Source organism: Stigmatopora nigra, chromosome 4, assembly GCF_051989575.1.
Source record: "Stigmatopora nigra isolate UIUO_SnigA chromosome 4, RoL_Snig_1.1, whole genome shotgun sequence".
Lineage (NCBI taxonomy): Eukaryota > Metazoa > Chordata > Actinopteri > Syngnathiformes > Syngnathidae > Stigmatopora > Stigmatopora nigra.
Window position 1 is genome coordinate 8517486 of NC_135511.1, and position 10682 is coordinate 8528167.

The following is a 10682-nucleotide window of genomic DNA, read 5'->3' on the forward strand; positions in this document are numbered from 1 at the left end:
ACTTCTCTTATCATCATCAATGGGAGTGAATTTTAAGCTTCATTGAACTATCGTTAGATATCGTGAGTATAATGTCAAAAGTTGAGCAATGCTTTCATTAAAAGTGCACAATATTATCTGCCAGAGAATTTCTGAATCAACCTTGGATTATAACTTTTCCATCAAGCCTGTCATGTCTAATGCTTTAATTTATGTGAAAACGGTTGACTTGAAAATTTCCGTCAATTTACCTGTCACATGTCAGCGCCTGTTAGAGTGTTTTTTTTTTTTATCCCCTCCTGCCTCACTATATAGCCAGGTGCTCAGGGGTTGTATAAAAAGGTGGAAGACCACATTTTCCATGTTAGCACATTTTATTTACTTTAACTCACCTGCACTACCATTATGGATCTTAAAGCAGTTGTGCTGACCTTTTGCCTCATTGCTTTGGCCATCAGCTCCACTGAAGGTATGCGTTGTAGTTCTATGGAAACTAAATGATAGAACAAAACATAATGTAATGTGATTATTAGAATGGAGAAATTCCTTTTTTATTGAAAAAGCATATTTATTTGGTTTCATTAAATAATCTATATCCTGCAACCTTTGTGAGGATAAACAGTTCAATATATGAATGAAGGAATATATAATATATAAACTTGCATCCTTACACTAACTTTATGGAATGGGCATTCATTCATGCATCCATTCATTCATTTTTCAATGTCATTTATCCTCACAGGTGAGCAGAGGTACATTTTTAATAAAGGTAGATTTACATATTTTTGCTAATTGCATTTAAATGCAAATAGGAGCATGTATGAAATTTATTTGAGTCAATAATGTAACTGAATTAATGTCGTGGATCAACAAATTAGACCTACATTATATCAGATCAACCTGTACTAGTCTGTTCTCTCCTTACTAATCCCAATAATAACATAATACATTGCTATATAAATAACTTATTGAAAGGGTCAAACAAAAATTGCAAGTTATTATCTTTGTAATGAGTTTTTTTTTCTACACTCATTGAGCCAATTTAAATATGCTGGCCAATCTGAGTGAACAATAACAAGTAATTTAAAATTAATGATGATCATGGGATAATAGATGTTGACTTTGTTTTGATTTATTTTCCGGATACAAGGTCTTTTTTCGACACAAATCCAGCTTATTTTCTTATCCGTTCATTAAATGCCTTCCATTTGTTCTCCAATTCAAGGTGGTATCAGCAAATGCTGTATTAATACCAGAAATACTGTTCCAAAGCAAGTGCTTGCAAAGGTCCAAAGATGGTACATGCAGTACAGCACTGGACTCTGTGACATCGACGCTCTCGTGTAAGCTCCAACATATTCTTAATAACTCTTTAAAGAAAACGTTGAATAATATTTTGTCTGAAGAGTCACAACTTCTATGCATTTAATGTGGACATTTTTGCTGTCTCTCTCCATCCAGTGTGTGGTGGCCATGAGCGGTCATTTGCATTTTTAACCATTTTTCAAAAGTAGTTTCCATACTTGAATACATACATAAAATAATTTGCCTATTAAAATGTGTACTTCCGTATTGTAATGGATTTTTTTTCTTTTTCTCGTGCAGCTTATATGTGGGTGTCTGGAAGAAGCCCATCTGTGTTCATACCAACATGGAAAATGAGCTGAGAAGGGTTCTGAAGATGAGGCAGATAAGGCTGGGAACAACACACTGACAAGTCTATGGATAGTAATCTTGTGAATTCATTTTCATTATTGCTGACTTATAAACAATCAATTGAATTATCATTTCTGATCATAGCTTTTCTTACTGATATGTCCTTGTTTTTAAAATGCTTAACTCTTTTTTCTTGTTGTTTTGTAATCATTTTGCTGCACACACACACACAAAAAACTCAATTCTTTCAATATTAAGCAAGTATATATTTGATGATCACTTGAATATATTTTGAATGATTTTGATTTTAAATTCCAGTTTCCATGGTAATGTGTTCAGTTACAGACAAAAAAAGTAGTTGAACATCAATCAACAGCATCTCGGCTTGGATAGTCGAGAACTGGTCCATTTTGACTGGCATCAACAGGGCCTTTCTTTTTTTGCCCCTCCTAATTCAAATAGATTGGACGTCTCTCGCTGTAAGTGGATGCAATAAGTTAATTCCAGGTGCTATCTTTTCATGTTTCTGTTCTTGTGATATATTCCATCATTCTGTGTGGCTATATTTCTCCACTTACCACCAGTCGAGGGGGTGATAAATGCAAGAATACACTGATGACGTGTCTAATAAATAAGCTTACTGTGAACAGTAAAAAGGTAATCATCCATCTGTTGTGTGAAACTGACCAGGTGAGCACTTTAAAAAAGTATTATTACTTGCCACATGTTCAACATTCCATTTACAAAAAGAAAATAGAAAATTTAAAAAACAACAATAACAATAACTTAGGATGTGTGAACATTTATTAAAAACCACCAATGTTATAAGATTGTAAAGCTTGTTAAGAGAAGCCAAGCTTTTTTGTAATAGTTATTATACAAACCTATACCAAGCAAGCAAGAACCATTTAAATGTGTGGATTATGTGTAAATGACAACTGATTCTAAGATTCCACATCAAAGTTGTTGGTAAGTTTTGCACAATCAAAATTCTAGCAATCTGTATATATATTAAATGCCATAATTTTATCCAAAGACACTCAAAGAAAAAAACAATCTAGTTGTTAGAAATACTCAAACACAAAGGCGTAATTTTGGTGACTAAATTTCCAGGTTATTTCCACATCACTAAAAATGCCTTTAGTGTTGCACCGATACATCACTTAAATGACATCCGGGGTATTGCGGAGCAACACTAACTAATGCAGTAACACAAAAACAAACAAACAAAAAAAAACACACAAAAGTGGAGCAACTAGGAAGCTTGATAGTGTTTTCATGTAGTGTTGCTTGAGAGAAAAAACATAAAACCTAGCAAGCACTACAAAAACAACCAGTTTGAGACGAACAGGCGCCCCTCCATTTTCCAAATTCACCCACAGAACTGCAAGCATAATCCCAAATGTTTAAAAAATTAAAAATGAAAAAAAAAACACAAGTGCTTCAATTTTCTTTTTGATAAGAGCCAAGAAAGTTCAGTTTTGAAATCAGAACAAAATCACCTTACACAAGATGAGCCTTTCAAATCAATTTTGTCACCTTTTAATATAAAAGATGACAGCAATGAAACAGATTAAAAAAAATAGAACTGTGATCGGCAAAGATTCAATACTTCAACACTGTCATTGGTAACCCAGTGAAAAAGCAGGTCTCTCCTGATTGGGGAGCAGAATTGTAGAAATGCCATGTTGTGATGAGTCAATTGAACATGACTAAAACAAAAAAGTGCCACAAATAGAAATGAAACACTATTAAAAAACGACTACATTGTTGCATGCTGTTCTATGACGCTCTCCCTTTAACTGCTGATGAAAGGTCATTCTGATTATGGGGTAATCTAATCCAAACTGAAACATTCTTTATGGAGACTCATGGAAGCTCATGCCTGCCAATCAGTTTAAATAATTTATAAAAAGCTTAACAGTGCATTACTGCTTGGTGAAAAATGGTTATAAGTGCACATGGTTAAATGACGCTGATCGAATGCTGTGAAAGTTGAAAAGGCAGTCAAAAGTGGACTTGGGCTGCAACAATCATCAGCCAGTCACAGGAAGGGATACGCCACCTATTTCAAAAGACCACCCCCAAACACACTAAAAAACTCCTCACACAAAGTCTGACTCCACGAGAAGAAGCGCGTGGCGGACTTGTAAGACATACACCCTGTTAGAAAATCTTGCGACCATATTTACAACCATTCGCCATCTCTTTAAAAAAATCTTATCAAAGTGCAAAAGAAAACAACTTTTAAAAAAAACTCCTTGATCCCCTTTAAAAGGCAGAAAAGAAGAGTGACATTCTTCATTAAGTTACCTCTACAGTAGCAGCCTAAAAAGGATAAATGGAAGCTGAATAAGGTGCTTTAGCTTAGCCTTCCTGGGGTAGTTGACAACACTAATCTCAATTTTTTTTCTCAATGTCAACAAGAAACTAGTGGATATGCGCTTGAAGGTGGTCTAGCTACATATAGCACACTATAATGGTAGGAAGGCGGACCGGGGCTGGACAGAAGTGATTGAGGGAAAAGGGGCGCCACTTAGGCAGACAGGTTATTGGCCAGCTCGATGAGCGCCAGAGCACCGTGGAGACGCTCTCGTTGCTCCTGGAGGCGACGCTTGGCAGCAACCCCTTGGCTGCCCCTCTCCTCCTCTTCCTCCTCTCCATCGTCACCTTTCTCCTCATTACATTGGAGAAGCTCCATTGGGTCACGCTGCTCCTGATCCTGATCATGCACTCTGCCTTTGCTCTGCACTTTCGCCTTGGCGGTGGAAGGGGCGCGCTGCTCTCTGGTTTGCCAGTACCTGCGAGGAGCCATCACAATTAGATCAACTCGAGCTATAAAATCTTCTCAGAAGGTACGATCGGTCAAGTTGTAATTTTCCAACCTTGCCAACCACTCTGCCACTGCTTTGTTGTCCACAGATTGTGCCTTGCCAGTGCTTTCCTTTGGCTCCTCCCTCTTCAAGCGGGAGAATGGATGCTTGGGGCAGTGACGATTAGCGTGTGTAAACCGGTTGCTGCATCCTGAAAAAGAAATTACACATTCAATTAACACCTCAAGATGTTCAATTGGCCCAAAGTCACAAACACCAAAAGACAGGAAAGCTTCACTTGAACTTGATTGTTGAACCCAGCAATTGTATGGTAAACGGACGCCCTCTAGTGGCACACAAGGAACCACTCAATTAAAAAATATTCCCAATTTAATTTCCATCATTCTGTTTGTATCTCGTCAAAATAATACAGCAGGCTCTTATTATTTAAGCACTGTCAAGAGACAGAATGAGTCAATATGCAAACAAGTTTAACTATACGACTGCCAGAAAAGCATCTCTCTTGCTTGGCATGTCTGGGTGCCTTGGATTTCCACCAGGTGGGATGCTAGCTTTTGCTTATGCTCAATTTTTGACAGCCAGATCAATTAATAAAAAAATGGGTTGCACCTTTCTCTGAGCAGACAAATGGTTTTTCTCCCGTATGTAGCCGCTGGTGGGTCTTCAGCTGACCGCTCTGGACAAATGCCTTGCTGCAGTTTGGGTAGTCGCACAGATATGGACGCTCACCTGGAAGAAGGAAAGCACAGGGTCATCAATGTTGTCAATCTCTTTGTATATAGAAGGCCCTGACAGATATATAACATTTATGCTCACCCGTGTGTGTTCTCTTGTGAGCCTGGAGAGACTTTTCCCTGGGGAACACCCGGTTGCAAATGTTGCAGCGGATACGACTGGAAGACGTCTCTCCTTCGTTAATCAGTTCCCGAACTGTGTCGGCTCGAGGACGTCCTCGGCGGATTCCATCCTGAATACAACACCAAGGATAACATGGAATCATTCAATATATTCAAAGTGTGCCTTTACACAGAAAACATTGAGACAGCTACTTATTTATTAATATTTATTTATGCACTTCAGACAAATTTTAAATGTCATTATTCTTCTACAATGACAATAAAATCATTCAATTCAACAAATAATTTAAGTGCAATCAGTCCATGTTTGCATACACTTCCATTCAACAGTCTGTCTCTAATATCGCGAGATTTGCAACGAAGCAGCAACGTGAACTCCCGACTTCCGGGTATTTTTTTAGGCGCCAGTCTAGACGTCATGATAGCAGCCAGAAAGGCTTTAAACCCCACCAAGACACACCCTATGGCAAGATTGTTTATTTAAAGTGACCCCATTATTGTTCATATTGAATGCATTTCCCTTTTACAATATGGCCATGCTATTACTATGCCTCGTACTCGCATTAAATAGGAAAAGTAATGTACTTGGCGGTACCTTGCTCTGATCGGGTGAAGTAGCCGCGTCTGGATCTCCAGCCGTCCCGCCCGGAGACGAAGCCCCACTAAGCGAACCGGGGCTCAGTGTGACATTATGGGCATTCTCACCCCATTTCCACGGGTAAACCATGAAATCGCTGAATCCCGGACTCGCTGGCGTCATGGCCTCGGTCATTTGGGGCTTGATCGGAGTAGTCTTTATGACGGACACCAGGACCCTCTTAGGTGAGTCGTTGCAGAATATAACGTGAGGATGCTTGCCGTCGCTCATTGTATGCAAAAACGATCGCAAATTATATAAAAAAAAGTCTTTACCGTCTGTTATCTTCAAAGGGTAAATATCAATCTTAAAAATGCCTCGCCGTGTTAATCCGGGGTGAATACGTTCTTCATTTCCAGTTGGTAAAATAAAAAAGGCGTCCCTATCTTGCGATTATTCGCAAAAGTTAAATATGACAAATCTGGTACCGCCGCTGGCGCAGTCTTGAGCCGTATGCGTCACACGAGCGATTGCACCGCATTGCAAAATCGCGCCCGACAAGTAAATGCACCAATCATCTTCGGAAAATGTCGAACACGTGCCAAATTGACCAATGGGAAGAGCTCAAATGGACCATTTAGCGAATTGCGCGGACAGTAACCAGGAAGTCCTCTTGCTTTTCGCGTGTGATTAGTCCAAACACATTCGTCCAATCAGGTTTGAAGACTGGGCGCGCGCGCTCAGGTTCGGCCACACGGATTGGCCGAGGCAAGGAGTGTGTCACACGAGCGCCCACGTTTGAGCCAATGAGAGTAAAAGGCGGTTAATTTTACAGCGTCGGCGAGCAGATGGTTGCTCTTTCCCGCGCACATGACTATTGACTTTAATCCTTTGGGGGGCTTTTTAAAGATGCGGGTGGGGGAACAAAAAAAGAAGGCGCCAGTGTTACGTAATCCTTTCAAGCCGGAAACACCAGAACAAAGGAAGTATTAAAAAGAATAAAAGACAGAGCATAACACAGATATTTAAGGATAAAATGTTCCTTTAAGATAAAAGACAGAAGAAATACTCCTGTTGGTTGCAGCATGTCCCCAGCTAATGCGAAAGTCACTATACTCCTATAGAAAAAGTTCAAAATAGTAGGAATCTTAAGTGGTCAAATCATGTGTTTAAACTAGGAATATTAGATTTTTTTGAGGGAGCAATTTTAACTTTTCATTTGAGTTTTCTTTTTCGTCAAAAAATGTTCTTTTATTGAAGCAACGACTAAATAAAGACAAATCACTATATCGTCCAACAGAAAACATTACTTCAATCAAAATATGATTAAATGTCTCAACATTATTTTTCTTTGATTGAAAATAATAGTTCTCAGTTAAAGTGAACCTTTTACTCATTTACTATCCTTTTTTAAAGCTGCTGTCGTCTTTCCCTTTAAATTGACATTGCCTGTCACCGTTGGTGGTGACGTCATTAGAATTCCAATTATGAATATTCATAGGGAGGCGCGGTTTCGCTTGAGCCGCACGTGCCAAACATTTATGAAAGTGGACGTCACTTTCGGAATTTGATTGTAAATCCATGGAGATCTGACCGTCACCAGGTGTTCTATAGTGACCAGTAGAGGAGAAACTAGGTGATTTTTCAAATGATCACATTAATAAAGTGCGTCATTATAGAATAGAAATTAATTACACATTTCCTTCCCTCAGAACAAGATGATAACGGACGCCTACGGTTGTACCGTAGCTAATAGGTTCGGGAATCTTCCCGACGACGACGACACGGATCCACTGGACTTCATAAGCGAGGTAGAGACCGAACAGGAGAAGAAAAGGAAGAAGAAAAAGGAGGATGAAGATAAAAAGCCCAAACAGAAGAAACCTGGGCAGAAAGAATCCCAGAGGGAAAGACGTGTTCCCATCACAAAAATGGCAGATCCAGAACTTGATGCAAGTACGTGACAAACAAAATCATTTGCATGTGAACCAAACTTTTATCAGATGTCAATTGCAACACCATACATTTTTTTATATTGACTTAAACCTATGCACTTATTGGCGTTAACAATAAGTGTCCAATCAATTTCCAATGGGACGGTTGGCACTGATCATCTGTTGGCGCCCCCATTTCGACCTAACAGTTTAGAAGTTTGGAAATGTACTAAGTTCCTCTAATTTGAGATATTTTTCCCAGTGATACAGGGGCTCTGCATTCTGTGTTTATGGTATGTCGTCAATGTCCATGTATGTTAAACTCTATGAAAAATAGTAATTGAGTGGAATTTGTGTTTGTAATGGTCATTAATTACTCTAAATCAGTGCTTCCCAATTATCATGGCTTTACTAACAGAAATTACACCGCAGTTACACTAACATTCCTTGGTTTTTCCAATGAACACATGGCTCATATTGCCAATAATTTTACTGGGCTAAAATAGATTTTCAGTCATAGATCATTTATAAATGTGTGGAGGAAATTATGGGGTGAAAAAGTGGAGGCATAGCGGAAAATATTTTAAGTGCTAGAATATAAACCATAGTGCCATTTTCTGCAAGAGCGTAAATATAAAGTATTGTGAAATGGTGTTTATTTTATTGTATTTTTAAAAACACTCGTCATTTAGTATTGATTTTTTTATAGACTTGTATATGAAAGGCAATCAACATAGTTATGGAATGAAACACTTTGTTTTTCCAGTTTGCAAGCAGCCAGTCAAAACCGCAGAAGAGGATGGAGCAGAGACCAAAAGGGCGTCAAAAATGGCTGCCTTTGGCGAGCGCAGACCAAAACCAGCTTTGTCCCCACAGGAGTTCTCTGTCCCAAAGTACGTTGCTCAATCTTTAATGTTATTGTACATCATTTAGCAATCTGCAATTGTTTACATCAAACACTTGATAAGGGATAGGAAACGACCAAAATTAACACACAGCTGTTTATAGTACAATAGGTGTCCGCTTTCAAAATAAATGATAAGCATTTGAGTATAAATGTAGAACATTAGGAGTTAGTTTAAAAACTGCAACTCTGAAAAATGAAATGCAAATGTGTTGTGTTGACGTAAAATGAAACTAAATTATTTCTATGCAGTGATCATTGTGAAGTGACCACCTAATTTTACCCTAGGCCTTCCAACTATCAAAATGTGGACCTCAGGGGCCGAGGAGGAGGAGGTAGGGGTAGGAGAGGAGGTGAAAGAAGGGGATACCCGAGCAACTTTGATAACTTTGTCACGAGGGGCAAGAGAGAGTACGACCGACACAGTTCAACGTAAGTAACATTTACACAGTTGGGGATGATCTTACAAGTCCCTGACAGTCATTTGTTGTCGCTCATTGTAGCGGGATTTCTCCTGATGAGAAGAGAGGTGGTAGAGGTCCTTGGAATTGGGGATGTGTGGAAGAACCAGCAAGGTGCGAGTCTATGTGACAACACTGGAATAGTGTCAAATTGATTGATTAGAAATGTTTCGTTTGGTCTTGAAGTGAGTTAATAGATATGATGCCCGCTGCTGTGGTTCATTCTGAAGAGTCTCAAGGACCAGTGGAAGAGAACCTGTGAGTACCACCAAAAAAATATGAAACTGGATGAATTTTATGAAAGCACATTTTAATGCTGACCTGTCAGTCATACACTTTCCCTAATACGAAAGGTGTTGTAAAATGTCTTGTTTTTGTTAGTGCAATGGCTGAGGATGAAGGGGAGATGGTGGTCCAGGTTGCCGTGGAGATGACTCTAGATGAATGGAAGGCTTTGCAGAACGACAATCGTCCCAAGGCAGAGTTCAATATCCGCAAAGCAGAGAGCCCCATTCCATCAAAGGCCAAAGTCATCCACAAGTCTAAATTTATGGTATGTACAGAAATACTTAGACACTCAATGGTCAAATCAATCTTTTTTTGATCAGCCTATATATTGTTTTGTTAATAAAAAAAAAAAAGAAAATTAAAACATGACAAAAATGGTAAAAAAGTGAAGCCATCAGAGTAGAAATGTTCTGAAAAATATTTGGTCAAAATGAGAATAAAATAGCAGTTTCATTTACTATCCCAAAAATTCCATTGCCGCAAGAAAACAAAGCTCATCAGCGTGCGCCACCGAGTGAGCTTGAATCGTTCATAAGCGCCTAGAGTCGAATCCTGGGGAACAGCAGGATATTTGGTCATTTACGTTGCAATCTTCAGCATCTCAAGGATGATGTGGAGGAATTGGATGACAGCAATATCTTCCGCCGGTCAATGAATGATATCACCTCCCTTCTGGACATCAATTTTGGAAGTCTGGGACGCCCAACTCGAGGGGGTCGAGGCATGGGGCGCGGTTACCTGCCCAGCCACCAAGGGTGTGCCAAACATACACTTGAGAAGGTAGGCTTTGATATCATGTTTCATTATTTTGTCTAAAATAATAGCATCAGTTTGCCTTAGTTAGATGGTGGTGAATAACCATGTTGATTGTTTACAGGAGGATGAAGCAGCTCCTGACCCGGACAACCATGAAGACTTCCCAGCTCTATCACCAGGCTTATGATTGAGTTAATGCATAATGTAGCTGGTGTGGGGAAATGGGTTGCACTTTAAATACAGGCCAGAAAAGCACAATATGGTTCCTTATTGTTTAATATTTAATTTTGTGGGTTTTTGTTGACATTCATTGAATGGACTGTATTTATAAAGACTATAGCAAATATTAGCGGTGTCTTGTACTTTTTTATACTATACAGTACATAACCTGGGTGATGTTTCAAACCTAGTGTTTACATTGTTCTAACTATACAAA

The 10682-nt window shown here is 39.0% G+C and overlaps 3 protein-coding genes and 1 long non-coding RNA gene across 5 annotated transcripts; 3 read left to right on the top strand and 1 right to left on the bottom strand.

The window, feature by feature from the left end:
• Nucleotides 1-310: 310 nt before the first annotated feature.
• LOC144195691 (uncharacterized) lies at nt 311-2256 on the top strand. The gene is made up of 3 exons (XR_013326142.1): nt 311-448; nt 1205-1322; nt 1585-2256. It is a non-coding gene; the product is annotated as an uncharacterized LOC144195691 (long non-coding RNA).
• A 165-nt stretch (nt 2257-2421) lies between these two features.
• LOC144195405 (zinc finger protein 367-like) lies at nt 2422-6471 on the bottom strand. Of its 2 annotated transcripts, XM_077715020.1 has the most exons (6): nt 6239-6471; nt 5922-6143; nt 5286-5436; nt 5079-5198; nt 4521-4659; nt 2422-4436 (listed from the first exon to the last, which is right to left on the bottom strand). In XM_077715020.1, exons 2-6 carry the CDS (start codon nt 6096-6098, stop codon nt 4172-4174), a joined length of 852 nt encoding a protein of 283 aa, XP_077571146.1. In that variant the 5' UTR covers nt 6099-6143; nt 6239-6471; the 3' UTR covers nt 2422-4171. The 2 variants fall into 2 exon arrangements, with proteins under 2 accessions (XP_077571146.1, XP_077571144.1); XM_077715018.1 differs by having other exon boundaries at nt 5922-6471.
• Nucleotides 6472-7390: 919 nt separating this feature from the next.
• LOC144195167 (intracellular hyaluronan-binding protein 4.S-like) lies at nt 7391-9332 on the top strand. Its single transcript, XM_077714596.1, has 5 exons — nt 7391-7539; nt 7616-7859; nt 8604-8730; nt 9030-9173; nt 9245-9332. Exons 2-5 carry the CDS (start codon nt 7622-7624, stop codon nt 9330-9332), a joined length of 597 nt encoding a protein of 198 aa, XP_077570722.1. The 5' UTR covers nt 7391-7539; nt 7616-7621.
• A 59-nt stretch (nt 9333-9391) lies between these two features.
• LOC144195628 (intracellular hyaluronan-binding protein 4-like) lies at nt 9392-10592 on the top strand. The gene is made up of 4 exons (XM_077715395.1): nt 9392-9460; nt 9584-9755; nt 10088-10270; nt 10368-10592. The coding sequence occupies exons 1-4, from the start codon at nt 9402-9404 to the stop codon at nt 10431-10433; spliced, it is 480 nt and encodes a 159-aa protein (XP_077571521.1). The 5' UTR covers nt 9392-9401; the 3' UTR covers nt 10434-10592.
• Nucleotides 10593-10682: the final 90 nt, after the last annotated feature.